Source organism: Nyctibius grandis, chromosome 4 (genome assembly GCF_013368605.1).
Source record: "Nyctibius grandis isolate bNycGra1 chromosome 4, bNycGra1.pri, whole genome shotgun sequence".
Classification (NCBI taxonomy): domain Eukaryota; kingdom Metazoa; phylum Chordata; class Aves; order Nyctibiiformes; family Nyctibiidae; genus Nyctibius; species Nyctibius grandis.
This window is the reverse complement of record NC_090661.1, coordinates 44,179,246-44,199,142: the sequence shown is the minus strand read 5'-3', so window position 1 is coordinate 44,199,142 and position 19,897 is coordinate 44,179,246. Positions and strand designations below refer to the sequence as shown.

The 19,897-nt window shown below is 41.7% G+C and overlaps 2 protein-coding genes across 4 annotated transcripts in view; one reads left to right on the top strand and one right to left on the bottom strand.

Annotated features, from left to right (window-relative positions):
* Positions 1-3,044, bottom strand: part of PRORP (protein only RNase P catalytic subunit) — a 55,360-nt gene extending 52,316 nt beyond the window's left edge. Inside the window, exons 1-3 of one of the 2 annotated variants that reach the window (XM_068398584.1) lie at positions 2,889-3,044; positions 2,402-2,491; positions 890-2,299 (exon numbers count right to left, since the gene is read on the bottom strand). In XM_068398584.1, coding sequence (XP_068254685.1) covers positions 890-1,890 — 1,001 coding nt within the window. In that variant the 5' untranslated portion in view covers positions 1,891-2,299; positions 2,402-2,491; positions 2,889-3,044. The remainder of the gene's footprint in view (positions 1-889; positions 2,300-2,401; positions 2,492-2,888) is intronic. The other variant, XM_068398586.1, reaches the window with a different exon arrangement.
* A 157-nt stretch (positions 3,045-3,201) lies between these two features.
* On the top strand, positions 3,202-19,615 carry PPP2R3C (protein phosphatase 2 regulatory subunit B''gamma). Of its 2 annotated transcripts, none has more exons than XM_068398845.1 (13): positions 3,202-3,282; positions 4,113-4,240; positions 5,367-5,471; positions 6,072-6,184; positions 7,004-7,101; positions 9,865-9,935; positions 10,684-10,816; positions 11,979-12,034; positions 12,108-12,183; positions 12,830-12,966; positions 14,638-14,775; positions 18,418-18,477; positions 19,190-19,615. In XM_068398845.1, the coding sequence occupies exons 1-13, from the start codon at positions 3,234-3,236 to the stop codon at positions 19,376-19,378; spliced, it is 1,353 nt and encodes a 450-aa protein (XP_068254946.1). In that variant the 5' UTR covers positions 3,202-3,233; the 3' UTR covers positions 19,379-19,615. The 2 variants fall into 2 exon arrangements, with proteins under 2 accessions (XP_068254946.1, XP_068254947.1); XM_068398846.1 differs by lacking the exon at positions 3,202-3,282 and adding an exon at positions 3,542-3,746.
* The last annotated feature ends 282 nt before the right edge of the window (positions 19,616-19,897 follow it).

The window sequence follows — 19,897 nt, the reverse complement described above, 5'->3', positions numbered from 1 at the left end:
CTATAGGTAAGTCCTTCTCTACGCCCTGGGAAAACAGCACCTCACCACAGACCTTCAGTCACTAAACCAGTTTATGCTGACTGAAGCCTACTCTGTCTGCTCCCTAGCTGTTTCCAGGAAAGAAAATAGCTAGGGGACAGCAGTACAAACCATTCTAATAGTGGTAGTGCATTCCCACAGCCATATTTTTTATCCAGGAAGACTACCTTGTTAAATGGCTGTGTAGCTCACAAACCAAAGTCAATAGTTAAGAAAGTCATAGATGGGCTCACATGCAACAGCATGACAAATATGCAGTGGGCTCAGGTGAACTACACTGTGCATGCGCAGCAGAACCAGTTGCAATTTGCAGTCTGACCGTCACTACTCATGAAAACAAACTACATGGACTGCTAAGTACTGTGCTAAATAGAAGAGCCTCCTATCAAGATTATTCCTCTCCTATTATTCTACACAAATTCAACACTTAATCTTCACTTAACCTGAGCTAAATTTGCTGACCCTTTCCTTTAAAGAGAGAAACTATCTAATTTTCAAATAACTTACTACTACTATACTCTGATAGATTATAGGAAAAACCCTCGTACCTGTCAATATTCCTATGTACCAACCCCAGAAAGAGATGGAAGTCAGAAGTTTCAGACAGCCATGACCCATCACAATTTCCTACTTTCTGTACCAAGGAATAATACTTAACAGGTAAAATCTTTTAAGAAAAGGTGAAATCAGTAAGAATTTTACACTTGGAGTGAAAATAAAATGTATCTTTTCATGACAATATGTCTCTCATGGAGAAGCAACAACCAAAATGAGGTGTTGAGGGATCTTATTAGAGTTGATCTGAATCCCATCCTCATGAACTGGAGCTTTCTATTGAAACATTATTTACCTTTCAAACCATAGCTTTATACTCCACATAAATGTTTTGTGAGGGTACATTTGGTTCTCTCTCAAATACAAGAGGATACCAAACAGCTCTTTTTGTAACTCAGCACCTTTCATATCCCTGCTGAAGTCAAAAAAGGCCTGCAGGACATCCAAGGTTGGCACCAAATCCTTAGCCAACATTTCACGGTAAAGTTCAAACGCGAGGTTCATTTCTTGGTGACGGATGGCTGCTTTGATACAGGATTCATAGTTTGTCCGTGAGGGAATCATATTCTTTTTTACTTCTTCCAAAAGAGTCAAGGCCATTCTCCATTGATCTGAATTACTCAGCCCCCTGATAAAAAGGTTGTAAGCCCCACTTTCTAAAATCCTAAATCTGATTTTCATTATATCATACACATCACGAATTTCTGAAGTCTGCCCCTGCTGGACACACAATGCCAGGTATTTGACCAACAAATTATATGCAATGTCACCATTACTGTTTGCCACATGGGTCAGCAAGGACTTAGCCACATCAATAGGGCTATTGCACCTGACCATATTGTTAAACATCACTTCTTCAAATCTTTCAGGTGATTGAAAGCTTTCCCTCAGTCTGTTCCATTCCTCAGTCTGCAAAGGTTTTTCTGGAGGCTGTACCTTGGTAACCCTATGCCTTGACAGAACTTTACTCATTAACCGTTTCTTCGGAGCTCCAACAGAAGAAGAAAAGTGGAGTTTCCCTTCAGATATTTCTTTAGTCTCCTCATCCCATCCTTTTTCTTCTTCATAATCAATTTCAGACCTTTTCTTGGTATGAAAGGCATCAGTTCCTTTGGGATCCACTGGTAATGCAGTGCTGGAAGATGTCACAAAATGCAAATAGCTAACCTTTTTCCTATTGGGGATGCTGAAAGAGACAGCAAACAGTTGTTGGCATCTTGAAACAGGCCAGAACATACGACATTTCCCTAGCAAAGCTTGAAAACCCTGTTGACTAGTTTGAGAAAAGAGTGCCATGACAAGAAGAAATTATCTATTAGCTCACTCTATCTAACGAAGTTATAAAATGGAAAATGCAGTTTGCCTGTGGACATTTATTATAACAGCCCAAAGGCTGTCAAGTTATATAAAATTCAGTTTCAAAATGCTTGTTCTATGGGTCCTTTCTGCCTCTTATGAAAACAAAAGGTAAAATCTTTTTTTCACAAAAATCAATCTCTTAAGACCATGAGACCATTCATCCAAAATGAGGGAATCTTTCTTTCCAGAGAAGATGCTTTGCAGGTTTGCAGCTTATCATTTCTGTTTGTTGGTTACTGTAAAGATGAGAACTGAGTATGTTGTACACAGACAGGCAACTCTGATGAAGTTCGGTAAAAAGCGTTTTTTTCTTCCTGCCTTCATCCAAGTCAAGTCAGAAGGTTTCCTAAAAACAAAAATTAAAAATAACACCACAACATGATGACCTGCTCCACGCTTTCCTGTCGTATTTACATTTGCATGCTAGCAAACACAAGGTTCAAGGTACCTCGACAACTTCAGGTCAGGAATCCCAATCCTGATCCCTCGGGCAGCCCCAGCACGGGATTCCTACGCTGGTTCCCTCATTCCTTTCCACCTGTGACAAGGTTCCGTTTAACTCGTTTCCCCAATCGTAAATCCTCGGTAACGCCACTGCCAGAGAGGCAGAGCACCACCACTGGCAGTAATTACAGTGAAACCCCATGTAAGTGTTAGGTTATAAACATAAATATTGGGAGGTTCACCAGCAGCCGGGCAGGCAGCTGGTGCGGCCCCTGAGACGGCCCCGCAGGGCCTCACGTCCCTCGCTCCGTGCCCTGCGGCCGCGCCCCCGCACACTACAGCTCCCAGCGCGCACGGCGGCCCGGCCCTCGGTAGCGCGGGGCCTGCCGGGAGAGTCTCTCTCCCCTCCCCCGCTCCCTTTACCCCGCCAGAGCGTAACAAAGCGCGGTCGCGGCGTGGGCTGCGCCCTTACTCCTCCGGGACGGGCCTACCTCGCTCGGTGCGCGGCGGCCATGGGCACCTCGGCGCTGCGAGGCGCCGGCAGAGGACGCGCTCACAGAAGAGGCGACCACGCGGCGGGCAGGGCGCGCGCCTCCCGCCAGCCCGGAAGCGCTGCCGGGCCCGCGCCTATACTTGGAGCCAATCGCGTCTCGCTGGGCTGGCCGGCACGTGATCCCGCGCGCCCCGTAAGGGCGGATGGCGCCGCTCCGCCATATCGGTTGCGGGCACGGCGCTCCGCGCGTCGGGAGCGCCGGGCAGGGTATCGCGCATGCGCGAGGGGCTGGCCGGAGCGCGGCGGCTTCGGCGGTCACGTGCCGCCGGGCGCCGCGCGCGACATGGACTGGCAGCGCAGCCTGCGGGGCCGTCTGGCGGCCCGCCGCGACCGTGAGTGCCCCGCGGCCGGGGCCGGGGCCGGGGCCGGGCGGCTACGGGAGTCCTCGCCGCGGGGTGACGGCCGCCGCGGAGCGCTAGGGCCGCCCCAGGCGGGGCCGGCCTGGCGGGGGGCGGGCGGGAAGATCCCCCCGTGGGTGAGCGCGGCCGCCGGTGCCCGCAGTGCCGCGTCAGGCCTGGCGGGGCGAGCGTCGGCGTGTCCGGTGGGGCTTTAGTTCCCCTTGTGCAGGCTGCCGTGGGGGCCGGGCGAGTCTCGGGCTCGTTCTGCGGGGAAACAAAACACCCTTATTTTGGGGGCGAGTGACAGCAGGGGCGGGGCTGGGGAGCACGGAGGAGCCGTGCGGGCGTGGGTGCTGCAGGGACTGGTTTGTCTGCAGCACGTACCCCTGGGACAGCCTTGCCTGGTGACTTTGTTCGTAAGTGAGCCCAGAGTGATCCCTAACGTTACAGAGGGAAAGGTGATTTTGCACTGCAGTTTGCAGTAAGCAGCGTCTTGACGCTAGCACCGTGAAACAAGAATGCTGCTGCTTTGTCAGCCATAGCCATACATGTTACAATCGCGTACCCTACAGAGAGTCAGGTGTGTGCAGTTACTGAAGGGGGTGCTTTGTAGATACTCAAATAGAAAATATATGTGACCTATTCGATGTATTTGTTATATAATTTGCATAATAGGCCTGTGCTCCGTTCATTTCCACCTAATATTTGTGCTACTAAATAGCATAGCTGCGTGAGCCTCAGCATTAACTCCTTTTTTCAAGTTGCTTGTTAGATTAAAACTCTGTTCGGAGTACAACACGACAATTCTTTCCTGTGTTAATCAGCCAAAAAGAGCGAACAAGAGCTAAAAGATGAAGAAATGGAATTGTTCACAAAATATTACATGGAATGGAAAGGAGGAAGAAAAAGCGGCAATACGTCATACACGAACATACCACGATTTTACTACAGGGTAAGTGAGGTATCCAGATAAACTTCAACAAGAGGCTGTTCTGTGTTATAAAGGAAGTTGTGCTTATTCAAAGGGATGCTTCAGAAGTTTAAGTAGATTGAAATCTGAATGATGTGGATTGCTAAGTGTAGTTTTCTGTTTTGTACAATTGTGGATTTCAGCAGTGTCAAATAATTACTAAGCATCTCATCAAAGGCCATGAAATAGTTTGCTAATCAGGCAGTAGACTACTAAAGATAGGAAGTCCTCTTTCTCTTTCAGAGAAACTTCCTGTTTTGATATGAGTGTTATAAATACTTATCTTCTGGTTTCTGTTTAGACATGATGGGATGCTGCTTTGTGAAAATGGTGGGTCATTGGTCCTGCAGACTAAGGATGGGTCTGTTGCTTGCATCATCCAGCAGAAATGCTTGGTCTGACAACTTATGTGTGAGATGAATCAGATTGGGATGGGGGAATATGGGAGCACAAGTTCGACATCTTGATATTGCTGGCACTTGTTGACTTGACACTCAGCTGCTGTCTAACCTCGCACGGTCCAGTATTCCTTAGGATCATGAGTTTCTCTAGTACCTATGTTTCTGTTGATGAATGCATATGCAGCCCTCCAAGTTCTGGTAGTGCAGTGCAGTGCAGTTTTGCCTGTAAACATTGGCAGAACTTTCATACTAAGTGTCCTTCCGTCTGTTGTGTTGGCAAAAACAATTCAAGTAGACATTCACACTTTTGAGAGTCAGGCCTATCACAAAGTAGAAAGTGCTGCTCTCTCCTGAGTAAAAACACAGTAGTAAATGTCTTTTATGTGTGAGCCCTCCTATCTTGCAACTGTGGGAAAGTGCTTACTGGATGGGTTATCAGATATGAGGTAGGTCTCTCTCTCATATTAAAGATGTCTTGCTTTAAATAAATATTTCAATATTGAAAGAGTTTGAGACAGTATGCAAGTGATATCCCTGTAGAAGACGCTGATACCATACAGCATTCTGGTAGATAGGTCATTATTTTCTGTCAAGTAAACAGCTTCATCAGAGTGTGTGAGTCCGGACTACCTAAGAGTACTTGCTAGACGTGTAGTTTTTGAATGGTACCACTGTACAGGAAATTAAAATGCCACAATGTTTCCTAGCTGCCAGCAGAAGATGAAGTCTTGCTTCAGAAATTACGAGAAGAATCTAGAGCAGTCTTTCTGCAAAGAAAAAGTAGAGAGCTGTTGGATAATGAAGAGCTGCAAGTAAGAAAATATTTTCTGTATGTCTCGTCATGGCTTCTGACAAGGCTTCCTCTTTTTGCAGAGTTTTATTATCTCCTGTCTCTCCACAGAATCTTGTGGTAGGGTGCTTTGTATTTGGGCATGTTGGCTGGTGGTGAAGTACTAGCTAATGATGAAGTGCTGCATAGTCTTGGGCTGGTAATGTCAGTATAAATCTTCCTTGTTATGATGTGTATGAGGCCTAAGTCAACGGCTTCTGGTTTTCCAGCACATTCTAACAGTTTCCCAAGTGAGCCCAGAAGAAGAAATAATTTCTGTTTACATGTCACTGAGAGAGACTCCACATATGGTTGAGTTTACTGCAGTGCAAAGACAAAAGGGATGTGACTCTAGAAATGCTAGTGAGAGAGAGAGTGTGTCTGTGTGTGTGTTTAACACCAGTTTAGAGCAGTGGAAATATCACTTGCTTGCTTTTCTGGCTGAACTGACAGTGTGTACTGATTAACTGAGATAACCTTGCAGCAAAACCGCATTTTTGCTGCATTTCTTAGATGCTCTGTCTTAAGCACATTGACATCTCTAGAGAGATATCTTCTTAACAAAATATAAATGCTTTTTAAGAATCTATGGTTTCTACTGGACAAACATCAGACATCACCAATGATTGGGGAAGAAGCAATGATCAACTATGAGAACTTTTTGAAAGTTGGTGAAAAAGCTGGACCTAAATGCAAGTAAGGCTTTCTTCTCTTGTATATGCTTACCTTGACTAAACCTAAGTGCTGCTGTAACTTTCAGTTGCTAAAATAGATGGAAACAGTTTAATGGTGAGATGAAATCGCATCTATGTAGTTATAGATGAACTAGTGCTTTGCATCCTTGCAAAGGTATATTGCCCTATATCTCTGAGGGAACTTTTGCTAGAGATATCTGCAAGAGGGGTACTGCATCCCTTTGAAGAAGAAATTCTTATCAGTGTGGCATTTTTCTGACGTTAGTGGTCAGTAAACAGCACATTTTGTATTTGAAGAGAGAATCATGTCTCCAGTGATATTGATCAGCCTTCCCTGATATCTTCTTATGGAAAATTTCCTACCAGATGATCTGTGTACAGCATACAGTGAATATTCCTTCTTTATGCTCCTGTTTGAGACTGCTGTTGTACACATAGCTTAGTGATTGAGTTTTGGGCAGAAGCAGATTTGTTGTCAGTACTGGCAGTTCCTTGTATGTGCGTATCATTGTAGAACATTGGAAGCTACCAAATATATTGTACTAAAGAGAAATTAAGTTGCATGAAAGCTCTCAAAACTCCCACATCACTGAAGAGTCTCATGAGCAGCAAAGGCAGCTGCTTTTTATTGAGTTTACCATCATTACTTGGTAGGATCCCTCTTGATGGGTGTAGTGTAGCAAATTAACATCTTTGAATATACAGAACACATTCTATATTGTTAAAACACTATTTTTAAAGTGTAAGTTTTGGATACTGTAACTGGATGTCAGTGCAGTGTCATCAGATGCATAGAAGTAGCTTTGTGTTTGTTTTACAGGCAGTTCTTCACAGCTAAGATCTTTGCTAAATTACTCCATAATGATCCTTATGGGAGGATATCTATCATGCAGTTTTTCAATTATGTCATGCGGAAAGGTTAGTTGATGCTTCTTCTGCATTAATGAGAAATTGTTTTATTTTCAAAACTATTTTAAGCTTTATTAATTACTTGCTGTTCTCTTCAACAGCAGTGAGATCTAGCCCTTGATTACTAATGCTGTTTTTGTGGAGGCTTGGGATTTTTTCTGGTTACTAGGAGGTGGGAGTTTACCGTACCTCTGAAATCCACCTCTCCTCTCAGCCAGAGATACCCTTGATCTGCTTGTTATATATATTGTCATTCTGATTTCCTTTATTCACAGTAAAGTTATGTGTCGAGTGTGATCCTAACCCCTGTGATCAGACTGCCTGGGAGATGGCTTTGCTGTTTTTTCCTTCTACAGAGTGGTGTTATCTGTTTTCTAATTGTACTTGTCAAATATGTCAATATGTTCTTGTCACTATAGCATTGCCATATTTGCAGCTATTTTTTATTATAAATAAGCACTTGGGCTCTAAAATGCAATTTTTTTTTTTTTTAAATCTGTATTAGATCTTGTTTAAAAAGATGGGGCTGGCTAGCAGAAAGGAAGGTTGCCTTGTTGCCTTGTTCCCTGCCTACTGTGTTCTTAGGCCTGGTAGAGCCTTCAGGAGGGGAGAATGGCACCTTTCCCCAGGGCAGCTCAGCTTGTTTAACTTAAAATCCTGTGGTGCAAGGGACGAGAGATGTGTTGAGCAGGAAACCTGGTGAGCAGACATGCAGAGTATGCAAGAAAGGAGTAATAGGTCCATTTGCAACAAACAGCGAACCCAAAAGCTGCAGGGTTGGAGACTTGTGAAGAAGTCTGTGAAAATTGTATGTATTTCAAAAAGGCCTAAACAGATGGCCACAACAGAGACTCTTTTAGAGCTCTTTATTTCATTTGTTTCACCCAGAAGTTTTAGGTCTGGTGTATTTATGATGATACCTTTTTTCTTAAAAAACAAAAAACCCCCAACCAACCAAACCCCCCCCAAAAAAACCCCACCAGATTTAGAGACAGAAAGCCTTTTGGCATATCCCATCTCAATCAGAATTCATTTTCAGACTCGGCCAACATAAGGTCCTATCTCGGTGTTTTTGTTTGCAAGTCCCTCTTGGGTCAATTGAATAAGGATCTGTGGTTTTGCTAACTTACAGTGCTGGAATTGCCTAATAAAGTTAGCCCAGTAGCATGTCTGTGCAGTAACTGAGATAATTTCTATTGTCTGTTGTACAGTGTTTGTATGAGGGTAAAGATCAGGCCAGGTATTAAAGGAAGAAAAGATTTAAATTCCTGTAGGACCTTTCAGTTAATACTTGAGATTGAAATTAGTGATTTCCATCTGTATTTACTGCTTAATGCCCTTCAGTGTGGCACTGAAGGGAGAGGTGAGTAACAGATGATGCAGCTGATGGAGCTGATCCAGGTTGGGGCAGTGCAGTCCCACGTTTCACCTCATTTTGATGAAGCTCATGCAGTGGAGTGGTCAGCCTCCAGAGTGGTGCTGCAGCAGTGAAGAGGCCATGTCACCTTGAGCTTAAAACATCTTAAATTGCTGTGCCTCATGTGTGTGATGGTATTCTCTAACCAGCTGAGCTCATTAATGAGCTTTTGGGGTTTTTCTTTTATATGCTTGTTAAAGTTTTAGGAATAGCTGCGTGTATTCACATACTTGTGCTGAACATGTAGCATTCTGTCTTTGTCCTTCCTGCCTCCAGCTGGAGGATTTCCTATAGTCCATGGATTACAGCCTGTCTTCCTCTTTCTTAATGAAAGAGGAAGTCCTTTCGGGAGGGGGCAAGAGAATGGTGAAGTTCATAACTTAATAATGGTGAAGCATTTCCCAAAGCACCATCTGCCTGCAGTAACGGTCCCCTTTCAGAAGGAAAGGTGGTCGAGTCTGTTGGCTTTGTCCAAACAAGTCAAGCCTAGTAAAAGTGGCTTGAGTCACTTTAGGGTGTATGATGCCCTTATCTTTAAACTCCAGCAAACAAAGAAACAGCCTCACCATATAACCTCTGTTGTCTCTGAGTGATACTTAGTCCACCTTGACAAACACTTTCCTTGAAGAGATGAATGTTGGTATGAAGCACAGCTCGTGTTTCACAAGAGGAACTTTTAAACTGTTTCCTCATAAAATGGAAGTTAAATTTAACATGGAGTGTGTGAATAGTAGTTTTTATGCCTAATCTGTACTCCATCTCTGTTGCTGTGCTTTAACAATGGCCTCAAGCACATTGTCCTGCAGATTGTCTGATTAATGCACCTTCTCATTGCAAAAATAGATGCTTGTGCTGTTCTAATTCTCCTATTGTAACTCAGAAGTGAGGGCAGGACCTTTGGCTGTAGCTGCAGCATCTGGTGCTGCACAAGGGGCTGTAGCAATCTGCAGGCAATCCGTATACGACATTGTACAGCTGTTCTTAATGCAGTGAAAATGCACTGCTACATGTATTTCTAGAGTCAGCAAGAGAGAACGAATCCATATGATTCCATGTACCAGATAAAATGTGGTGTCTGCTCAGCCGTTTCTCACATCTAGTTATTATAAGGCTGTCTTGGCCACAGGGTTCCGTACGTCGCCAGTGACTCTTACCAACTTAAGAGACTGAAATGGTGTTTCTAAGCAGGGCTGGTACATATCATGGCTTTGCTTAAATCTCAGAAAAATGAGAAGTAGAGAGAGGCACTTGACACCCAACAGTGCCTTGTGGCCTTTAGAATAACTTCAAATTTTGCCAAGGCCTCAAAAACCCCCTAAGTTTCTTGCATTGTAGTTCTATTTTCTGTTTTCCAGTATGGCTTCATCAGACAAGAATAGGTCTCAGTTTATACGACGTGGCAGGACAGGGCTACCTCAGAGAATCAGTAAGTAAATTCTTGATTAACTTCATGTGTGTCTTTACTCAAATGACAGAGCATCAGAAAGGCTCCAATTTTCTTCCAGTCTTATCTCATAAAAGCTTATATCATAATCTAGATTTGGAATGGGCACATTTGTTTGGATAAATAGCAGTCTCTATGTTCTAGAGATTTGGTGGTGACAGTGCTGCTAGCTTTTTTAACGTATGGGTAATTCTCTGAAAAAGAGAACGTAGATATCAAGGTTTCATGTCATTAGCACTTCACTAGATCTAGTTGGACATACTAGAAATCACAAAAAAAGATGGCTAGAGTGGTCCTTAATGAATTATTCTCCTGTTCTAACAGGAGTTAATATTGTAAAATAAATAAGAAGGTTCTAGTTACCACTCTACTTAAAAAAGATCTATGCAAGAATATTCAGCAATAGGATAATCCAATTAGGAGTTATGCATTGGTATTTGAAAATGGTACAGTTGAATGCATTTATATTTACGTGTAAATATCATCTGCTTTGTTAAAATTCTGCTTTATTTGTAGACTGTTTCAGTCATGGCATCCCATGTGCATGTATATGACCTAGGATTTCTTGCGCAGAGACAGCAGCTTTTTTGCCTGCTTTCATGCTCTTTCCTGCATTGTTGCAGGATTGTAATTTTAACAAAATATATTTAAAAGCCAGGGTGGAATACAGCAAACATGCAACAAATAGTAGTGTTTAAAGCTTGTTTTATTTTCTTTCTTAATTCTGCAGGATTTAGAAAACTATATTTTGGAACTCATCCCTACTTTGCCGCAACTGGATGGTTTAGAAAAATCTTTTTACTCCTTCTATGTCTGCACAGCAGTTAGAAAGTTCTTCTTCTTTCTGGATCCTCTCAGAACAGGTAGGGCCCTGTTTTCAAAATTCTAAATTTTTCACTTTAAAAATGTTTCCACCAAAGCTACTTGCGTTTTCAAAGTACGTGGTTGTCTTTGTAGGCTTTTGTTCAGCAATCTTGTATTTGAAGATTAATCTCCACTGAAGACAAGGAGTCTTTACATGGGTCTAATAATCTACTTCTACAGCTCATGAATTTCTATGAGATACCCATCAGTTGTGGTACTACAGAGTTATCTCATAGAAAATGACAAATAAAATACTCTTTCGTCATAATGCATCATTAGCAGTAACTAATTTTGTAAGTGCTTATGGTGAACAGAAAACACAGCAGCTAACAACAGAACTGCTTGGCAGAATATCCACAGAGCTGTTGAAATGCTCAAGAGTGCTTATTGTGATGTGCTTTTTGTATGATTAAATTTGCATGCACCATGTAAACTCGTTAGAAAAGATTTGCAGTTGTGGCTGCTAATCTTTATTACAGATGTAGCTCCCTCAGACAACAGTTTGCTTTTTCATATTCCCTTGATTTAAGTCAAAAACTGCATGTGTTTCAAGATCTAGCTGTGCCACTCAGAGATGTCAGAGTTGCATGGGCAGTAGCCTCTGGCAGAGGTAATTACAAATATATAGAGAGGGTGTGTGTGAACTTATAATGCCATTATTTTGCACAGCTGTTTGTGCAGTGTCTGCGCACCAGTCAAAGCTACACTAGCAGAAGTGTGTTCTGCCACCTTAGCTTTGTATCACGTCTGTCGTTTCCGAAGATGTAAAAATACCACGTCACTTAAGAGATGCTATTATTCCAACAAATGTTTTAAGCATGCTTTCTTTGCATTTTTTATTTTACATTTTGAGTTGATGTTGAACACTCACATTTTTTTAAGCTAGTTTTCTGGCTTTTAAGGTTTCAGGATAACTTCTCTTCTGTCAATATCAGGCTAGTTTTATTCAGTTGTTTTAAAAGCTATTTTTATTTTATCTGTTAAACTACAGCCTTATCCTTGATGTTAGAAGTTGGTTTTGTTTGGTTTTGGTTTTTTAAAAATGCATTTTTTTCCTGCTCAGAATACTTCTTTCTCAAGTAGGACCACCTAAATGAGAACAGTCAAATGGATATGTTGGCTGGGCAACTGTTAAAATGGGTTTTCATTTTCTTGCTGCAGGGAAGATAAAGATACAGGATATTTTAGCTTGCAGCTTCCTGGATGACTTACTGGAGGTAAAGATCTCTTAGCATGTATTACTGTATTTTAATTTACTCTTTCTGAATTCTAACTTTATGTTTCACTTAGTTAAGGGATGAAGAACTTTCTAAAGAAAGTCAGGAAACAAACTGGTTTTCTGCTCCTTCTGCATTAAGAGTTTATGGTAGGTTCCTTTATATGCGAACGCTTTTTTTTTTTTTTCCCCTCTCTCCTCTCTGCCTTGTATGACTTAGTCACATTCTTAATGTTATTTTTCCTCTGTTTTTGTCTCTTTAAATCCTCCTGATAAGTTGTCTTTTCAAGTCCTGTAGCTATCCTTTCAGTATATCTTCCTGACTTTCTTTACAGCTTCAGTTGCTCTTTACCATGGTTTTATCCTCTGTCATTTTGTGCTTGTTGCACAAAGTACTAGATTCCTCTGTAACCTACTGTTTTAACTGTTCTATTCATGCTTTTGCGTTACCTTTAGCTTTTTTTTTCATGCTTACAGCAGATCTGTTTAAAATAATATGCTCTTAGCCTTCTGCTCCTTCCTCAGTATACACAGCCTTTACTTTTGAGCCATTACCTAAGAGTAGGACTGTTAACACCCATTACAGGAGTCACGCTTCCCCTCCTGCCGTGTTCTGTGCTTATTTATGATGCTCTGTGAATATTACTGTGGATCTAGCATATTCCCATTTAACTGCATTAACTTTATTATGAAAATCAAATAAATGTTAAAAAAGTGCTAAATTGTCTTTCTCTGTTGAAACAGTTCTTTGCTGATATAGGTGTATTATGTTTTGCCCTCTATATCTCCTCCCTAGGCCAGTACTTAAACCTTGATAAAGATCACAATGGCATGCTCAGCAAAGAAGAACTGTCCCGGTATGGAACAGGGACTCTGACCAACATTTTTTTGGATCGTGTCTTTCAGGAATGCTTAACTTACGATGGTGAAATGGTAATCACATATTTTCACTCAGTTCACAATATGAAAGCTTTGGCTTATTGGGACAGAAAATGTCTTATAAACAGTATCTTTAAAATAAAGAGTAGCTTGAGGTAAAGCAACTTTTATCATTGTGCACACAAATGACCATGCAGCAGAATAGAAAACTAATTTTCTTAACAGCAAGGTGATCGCAGCATGGCTTAAAGTTGTGTGTTTTGAAAAGCAGAGGTGATGCAAAATCCAGACAGCCTAGGATAAAGCTTCTTGTAGATTCAGTAACATAAACTACATGTTGAAAAAATGTATAGATGTAGCAATGCTTTTTAGTTACATGTAATTCTTTAAAGAGAACCAAAGACAACTGTAACGGTTGAGACTAGTGCAAGTTACATAACCTGTCCACTTCTTCATGAAGACAACAGTGCTGTTTGTTGTAAGCTTTCCATAGCTGTGAATAATGGGAAGTCTAACTAATAAATTAGAGTTAAAATAAAAACTTATATCTGTATTTATTTTGAAAGCTTTACTTAATGTATTGTTACTCTTGTTGTCTGCATTCAGATGACTGAAATCTCAAAGTGATAAATTGCAAATTCACTATACAGTCCTGCTGCTGCCTTAGCAGTTTTTTGTAGAATCACAGAATCATTGAGGTTGTGAGGGATCCTCTTAGTTTCCCTTCGCTGGACTCGTTGCAGTAGGTCCGTCTCTCTCTTATACGGGTGAAGACCAGGACAGGACCCAGTGCTCAGATGTGGTCTAAGGAGTGCTGAGTAGAGGAGAAGGATCACCTTCACGACTTGCCAGCAAAGCTCTTCCTAATGCAGCTCAGGATGCTGTCAGCACCTTTGCTGCAAGGGCACGTTGCTGGCATGTGTTCAATTTTGTTGCCCACCAGACTCTCAGGTCTGTCTGTGCAAAGCTGCTTTCTGACTGGTCAGCCCCCAGCACGTACTGGTGCATGGGGTTATTCCTCCCCAAATGCAGGATTTTGCATTCTCTCTGTTAAACGTGATGAGGCTCCTGTCAGCCTATTTTTCCGGCCTGTCAAGCTCCCTCTGAATGGCAGCACAACTCTCTGGTGTTTAAGGTAGACAGGGTTATTATATACATAGGACTGAAGGATTTCTGTCCTTGTCACAACTATAGCTTGATCAGGAAACCAAGAATCAGTACTAATGAAAAAGAAAAGTGTGATACATACTTGTGATGTCTACTAATGCTTCTACTACACGATTTGCCAAACCACCTACTCTGGTCTAAGGATTATGTACTTTAATTGGCCATATAGTTCACCTTTTGGTAGCAGTAGGCTTACTGCCACTGGACATTTAATTTGTGGTAATGAAAACCTTATACATGGGTTTTCTTCACTAGTTGGGTATGTTCACTGGTCTAAAGATGTCATAAACATTGTTTAAAAGTATGTATAGCATGTTTAATTTGGATTTATGCTTGGAATCCTATTTTACCTCTAAAATGGCAGGATTTCCCATCGTCAGCAGTCATTAAAAACTAGCTTTTCTGTACATGGTGGTGGTAGCAGCCATTTTCTGTTTCATGTTGTATTTTTCAGAAAATAGATCCCCTACAATGAAATAGCTGCCAATTATAAAGTTCCTGCTTGCAAAATCAATTTAGAAAGAAGACTGTAATAAACATGATTGTTTCTACTTTTAGGACTATAAAACCTACCTGGACTTTGTGCTTGCATTAGAAAACAGAAAGGAGCCTGCAGCTCTGCAATATATTTTCAAACTGCTTGATATAGAGAACAAAGGATACCTGAATGTCTTTTCCCTTAATTATTTCTTTAGGGTAAGTCTCTTTATACAGGTAGGCCATTTTCTCTGTTGATAGTGTTATGGCCTCTGTGCTTCTGCATGCAGATCTGCAGGAAATCGCTTTAAATTACCACTGCCCACTGGGAGGCTAGTAACTACTTCTAAGAAGATTTAAAATACTAAAAAATAAATATTCCAAAACTTGGAAAGAATTCAAAAGGTACTTTCAACATTTTACCTGCAGTTGAAATTAAGTGTTTTGATTTTGTTTAGGAGAAATATTTTCTATTGATTTTTCAAATTGAAATTCTCCTAAAATTGCCTGATCATTACCTATTGAAATCTCTTATGATGGTTCTAATTGGTTGTTGCCCATGGTTTTAATTTTTTGATTGCAAAAAGCTTCTTGCATTTTTCATATTCTGTGTTTTTATCTGTTCCTCCCAGAATAGATTTAAAATAAGAAACTTTTTTAGTTGCTGTTAAAATTAACCTAAGGCTTGTAAAGTCTTTCTCCAAATTGTGGTTTGTGCGCGGGTGGTTTTTTGCTTTTCTTCTGACTTGTGGTGGTTTCAGTTTGAGGGTGGGGGGGATGTTTTGTTGGTTTGTCTTGGTTTTTTTAATAGATACCTGAGGTATCTCGGGAAGGGAAATGTCATGCAGTAAAATAGTATTTTTGCTGTGGAGGGTTTAGGCTGAGCTGTGAGTGTGATGCTTTTTTCATGTACAGGATCCCTTCAGTGATACCTAGTCAGACACAGGGACGAGCACTTCAATTTTCTTTCTGCGGATCTTTGTGTTATAACTTTAAAATAAACAATGTCATTGTACTTAGGCATATGCTCAAAGTATGATGGACAAGGTACATACTTCATTCAGCTCGTTAGGTGGAGGATTCAGGCCTGTTCAATCTTGTATCCATGTTATTTCTATATTGTAATAAGTCTCCAGTTGAACATGAACTTGATAGTGACTACAACCATATCGTTTTGTAAAAATAAGACTTCTTATCTGGAAGACCTTTTTTAAAAAGGAAAGGTTTTTTTAATAAAACAAAGAAACACCCCCCCGCCCCCCCCAAAAAAAAACCAAACCTACGACTTGTTGTTGTTGTTAATTTAGGGTGGAATGGACCTTTGGAGGTCACCTGCTCCCACCATCAGCTCAGAGAAGGGCCAGCTTCATGGTTAGGTCGAGTTCCTCAGGGTCTGGTCCAGGCGAGTTGTGGGTATCTCCAAGGAGGGAAGATTCCACGGCCTCTTTGGGCAGTGTGTTCTGGTGTCTGGCTACCCTGACTGAGAAGACTTTTCTCCTCTCACTGTTTCTCCCATCTTTGTCTAATTGGAATGCCTCTTGCTGCAGTCACTGTCCACTGCCTCTTGCCCTTTCACTGTGTTGCCAAGAGTCTTGCTGTGTTGTCTCTGAGCACCTGCTAGGTAGTTGAAGACAGTAATTAGATTCCCCCTCCACCCCAGCCTTCTGTTTACCAGGTGGATTAATCCCCATCTCAAGCCTCTCTTCTCAGCTGTGCTGTGCTGTAGCCCCCCAAGCATCCTGATAGCCCTCTAGTGGGTTCCCACTGGTTTGTCAGTGTCTCATAAAGGGGAGCCCAAAGCTGTGGGGCTGCATCTGGAGTACTGTGACCAAATGTTGAGTCAGGAGGAACAATCAGTTACCTGAACCTGCTAGCTCTGCTTGTAGTAATGCAGCCTTCATGATTTATCTGCTTTCATCACTACATGGGCACCCTGCAGATTGTTGTTCAACTTCTTGTGTACCAAGACCTCCAGCACCTTTCTGTCCAAGCTGCTTCTAGACAGCTGGCCTCTAGAGTGTACTGCTGCATGGTGTTATTCTGCTGCAGGTGCAGGCAGGATTTTTGCATGTGCCTTTTGCACTTCATCCTGAGCTTTGTTCAGTAGTTGTAGCTGTGTTGTATGCTTGATGGGCAACTGTCAGGCCAGGACTTCACAGTACTAAGGATCCTAGAGAAAGGAGACAATGACTCGTCTTCTCTCCCAGCTTTTAGAGCTCACCATTCCCACCACTTTCTCTAGTTCTGTTCACATGGCAGTAGGCTTCAGGGAGGCCAGGGGCCGTATCAACTGTCTCTGACTCTGATTTTAATAAAGGGTGTTAATTTACAGTTTTACATTTTATAAAAACATGGATTTTATTGTTGTAATAGTACATAAGTGATTCCAACATGAAAGCAATTTAACAAGGTAATTTTGCATTAGCTACTGTGGCATAGCTATTTTTGTGCATGTCTTCAGTTACATGCTTACTCCATGGCTCAGTTATTGAAGATGCCTCAACTATAGGAGATGCTTGAACATACTCCAAAATGTGTCCCTCCTTTAAACTTTTGGAAATGTAATGTTATAAGTTTTCCTTTAAATCAGAGAAGTTCCTTTTGACTCTGTGAATAATGGCTTTTCTGCTAGCGTCAGTGTGGGTAGGTCTGCACCTACAGAGGCTGTGCTGATGCAGCTGTCCTGACAAGGCTATGCAGCTTGTGCTAGTGAAACAGTTTTGTTCATAGTCGTTTTTTGCAGGCAGAGGTTTGGTGATGCAGCTGTTTAAATAGTACCACGTTTAAAGAACTAATAGGAGGGTGTGTGAGCCGACACAGGCAGGACGCAGGAACAGCCACAAGACCACGGATAAAATGCAAAGAGCAAATTTATTCCCGTTACCTTGCAAACCGGGGGAACTCCGAAGCAGCACCCGGGGCAAAGGCACGCAGGCGGGGACGCAGGCACCGCGGAGCTTGGTTCCTGCTAGACAGAGAGCAAGAGATTTCGGGCCTGCTGCTTTCGCCTGTATAATAAGGATTTCTAGCAGGCGGTAGTTTTCCGCTGTGCTTTGATCTTCTTGCAGCAGGGCTGGAATCTCCGGCCTCAGCAATTAGGTGCCCCTGCGTCTTATCACAGGCCTCTGTTATCTAACTGCAGATGTTCTACTTGTCAGGCACACAAGACTAAACAACCGTTAGTAGTATGATATATGTGTTTTTCGATACCCCAGGTGCAAGTCACTTGAGCGTGTTTACAATCCTCCTCGCCAATCTTCCGTTATATTCCCACAGAGGGAATACTATTTTGCTCAAAATGAGAAATGCCCACTTATGGCATGAACTGGGAGAACCCTTCCATGCACAAACAAATGCTCAAATAAACAAATACATCTTCTCCCTTGCATTACTATGTGATCAACCAGAATACAGGTTCCATTTTCAAAGTAATTGAAAGTGTGAGTAGCCACGCTGCTTTGTCTGTCTGCTGGTTGGTCTTTTCCTTTTTCTCTTTCCCTAGCCTGTACTTCACACTTCGTCAGAAAACTGAACCTTCTGGTTTAAGTGTATTACTGTCTTCAGCTTTGAGTGATAATGTTCAAGTATCTGCATATCCCATTTGCAGAGTGCTCACACACTGGTCATAATGAAAGTTGGATTCTTATCATACTGACGAAGAACTGTGAACCTAGAGATGCATATAATTTATTATGCCTTCACTCACCCCTGCCTCACGTGTGGAAGAGAATTGATTGCAAGTTGTACCATGAATGCTTTGTTACAGGGCATACAGCTTATGATGCAGAAGCATTAAAGTTTCATACAGTGTCGGTATAATACTACACTACCTCTTCCTAACTTTTCCTTTTTTTTTTCTAGGCTATTCAGGAACAAATGAAAATCCATGGACAAGAACCAGTTTCTTTTCAGGATGTCAAGGTTAGTTTTACTGAAGAGAGTACTATGTGAAATATTTGAATAAGCATTTCATAATTTATTTGTGTTATATCGTAGTTTATAGGTTGTTGTATATTTACTTGCAGAGTAGTAAAGATGATCTGACTTGTCCTACTCATAGGCTTGAAAATGTCTTTCTATTCAGCAATTGCTCTGTAAGAAATCTGGTATGCAACTGTTCTAGTAGTTTCCTTACTAGTAGACAAAGTACCTGTTAAATGCATGTTGCTGTGCCTTACACCTGAAGATACTTGGCATGTCTATTTTATGATTCAGGATCATCCCTCGGGGGGGGAGGGCGGACTGGTGACTAAAAAAACCTGTCTATAAAACTCTCCTTATTACTGCCTACTTTACATTTAGCAGTTTAGTACTTAAAAAAAAAAAAAGTACAAGAGCTTCTATAAAACTTGGCTCATACAAGCAAACTGAGTTTCATGTTGCCACTTTGAGGCCAAAGCCTCCCTAGAAAAGCAAATTCTTATTTGAGATGTGGGAGCTGAGCACACCGCTCCTATCTGTAGCCAGTTACTGTGCTTTGTGTCTTAAATGGTTTGGCACTTCACAGCTTTTTTTGTAGATCAGCGTGGGTGGCACTAGTTACCCAAAGATCATTCTGTATATGGTATAAAGTAGCTATTATTCTGCTTAATAATTGTGGGTTTTTTCCCCAATTTTGACTTCTCATTCATAGGATGAAATCTTTGATATGGTGAAGCCTAAGGATCCTTACAAAATCTCCCTTCAAGACTTAATCAATAGCAGTCAAGGAGACACTGTTACCAGCATTCTAATTGATCTGAATGGGTTCTGGACATACGAGAACAGAGAGGTCCTTGTGGCAAGTGATAATGACAGTGCTGCTGATGCTGATGATACGTGATGATACAACAGGAGCAGACTGTATCCATAGAGATACCTCAACCTGATGCACCAACTGTTGGAAGCTGGAAACATTCATTAACTGAATCAACGCCTCTTCCATTTTACTCCCCTCCCCCCCCCCTATAATATAAAAAGTGGTACATACAGGAATCGCAGAACTAATTTCTGAAACCAAAAAAGCAAGTGTTAAGAGGTAAAAATTACCTTTTTTTTTAATAAATATTTTTGGACTTTTTCTCTGTGTCCCAAGCCCAGTTCTTATTTGAATACCCTATTCTAAATGCGAATTGACCCTGAAAGTAAAGATATGGTTCTTGGTCTCTTCAGCGCTACCCTGTATCCAGTCAGCCATCCCAGCCTCCCACTGCATTCTGTATGTCTTCCTCTAATGATAGCACTGTTGAGCATTCTGTTGCAAAGGTAAAAGTCTTCAGTAAGAGGTAGTGAGTTTAGGCCTTTTTCTTCCATGTGTCCAGCTTTAAGTGTCTAACAGAAAGGATAAGTAACTAACTGTTGA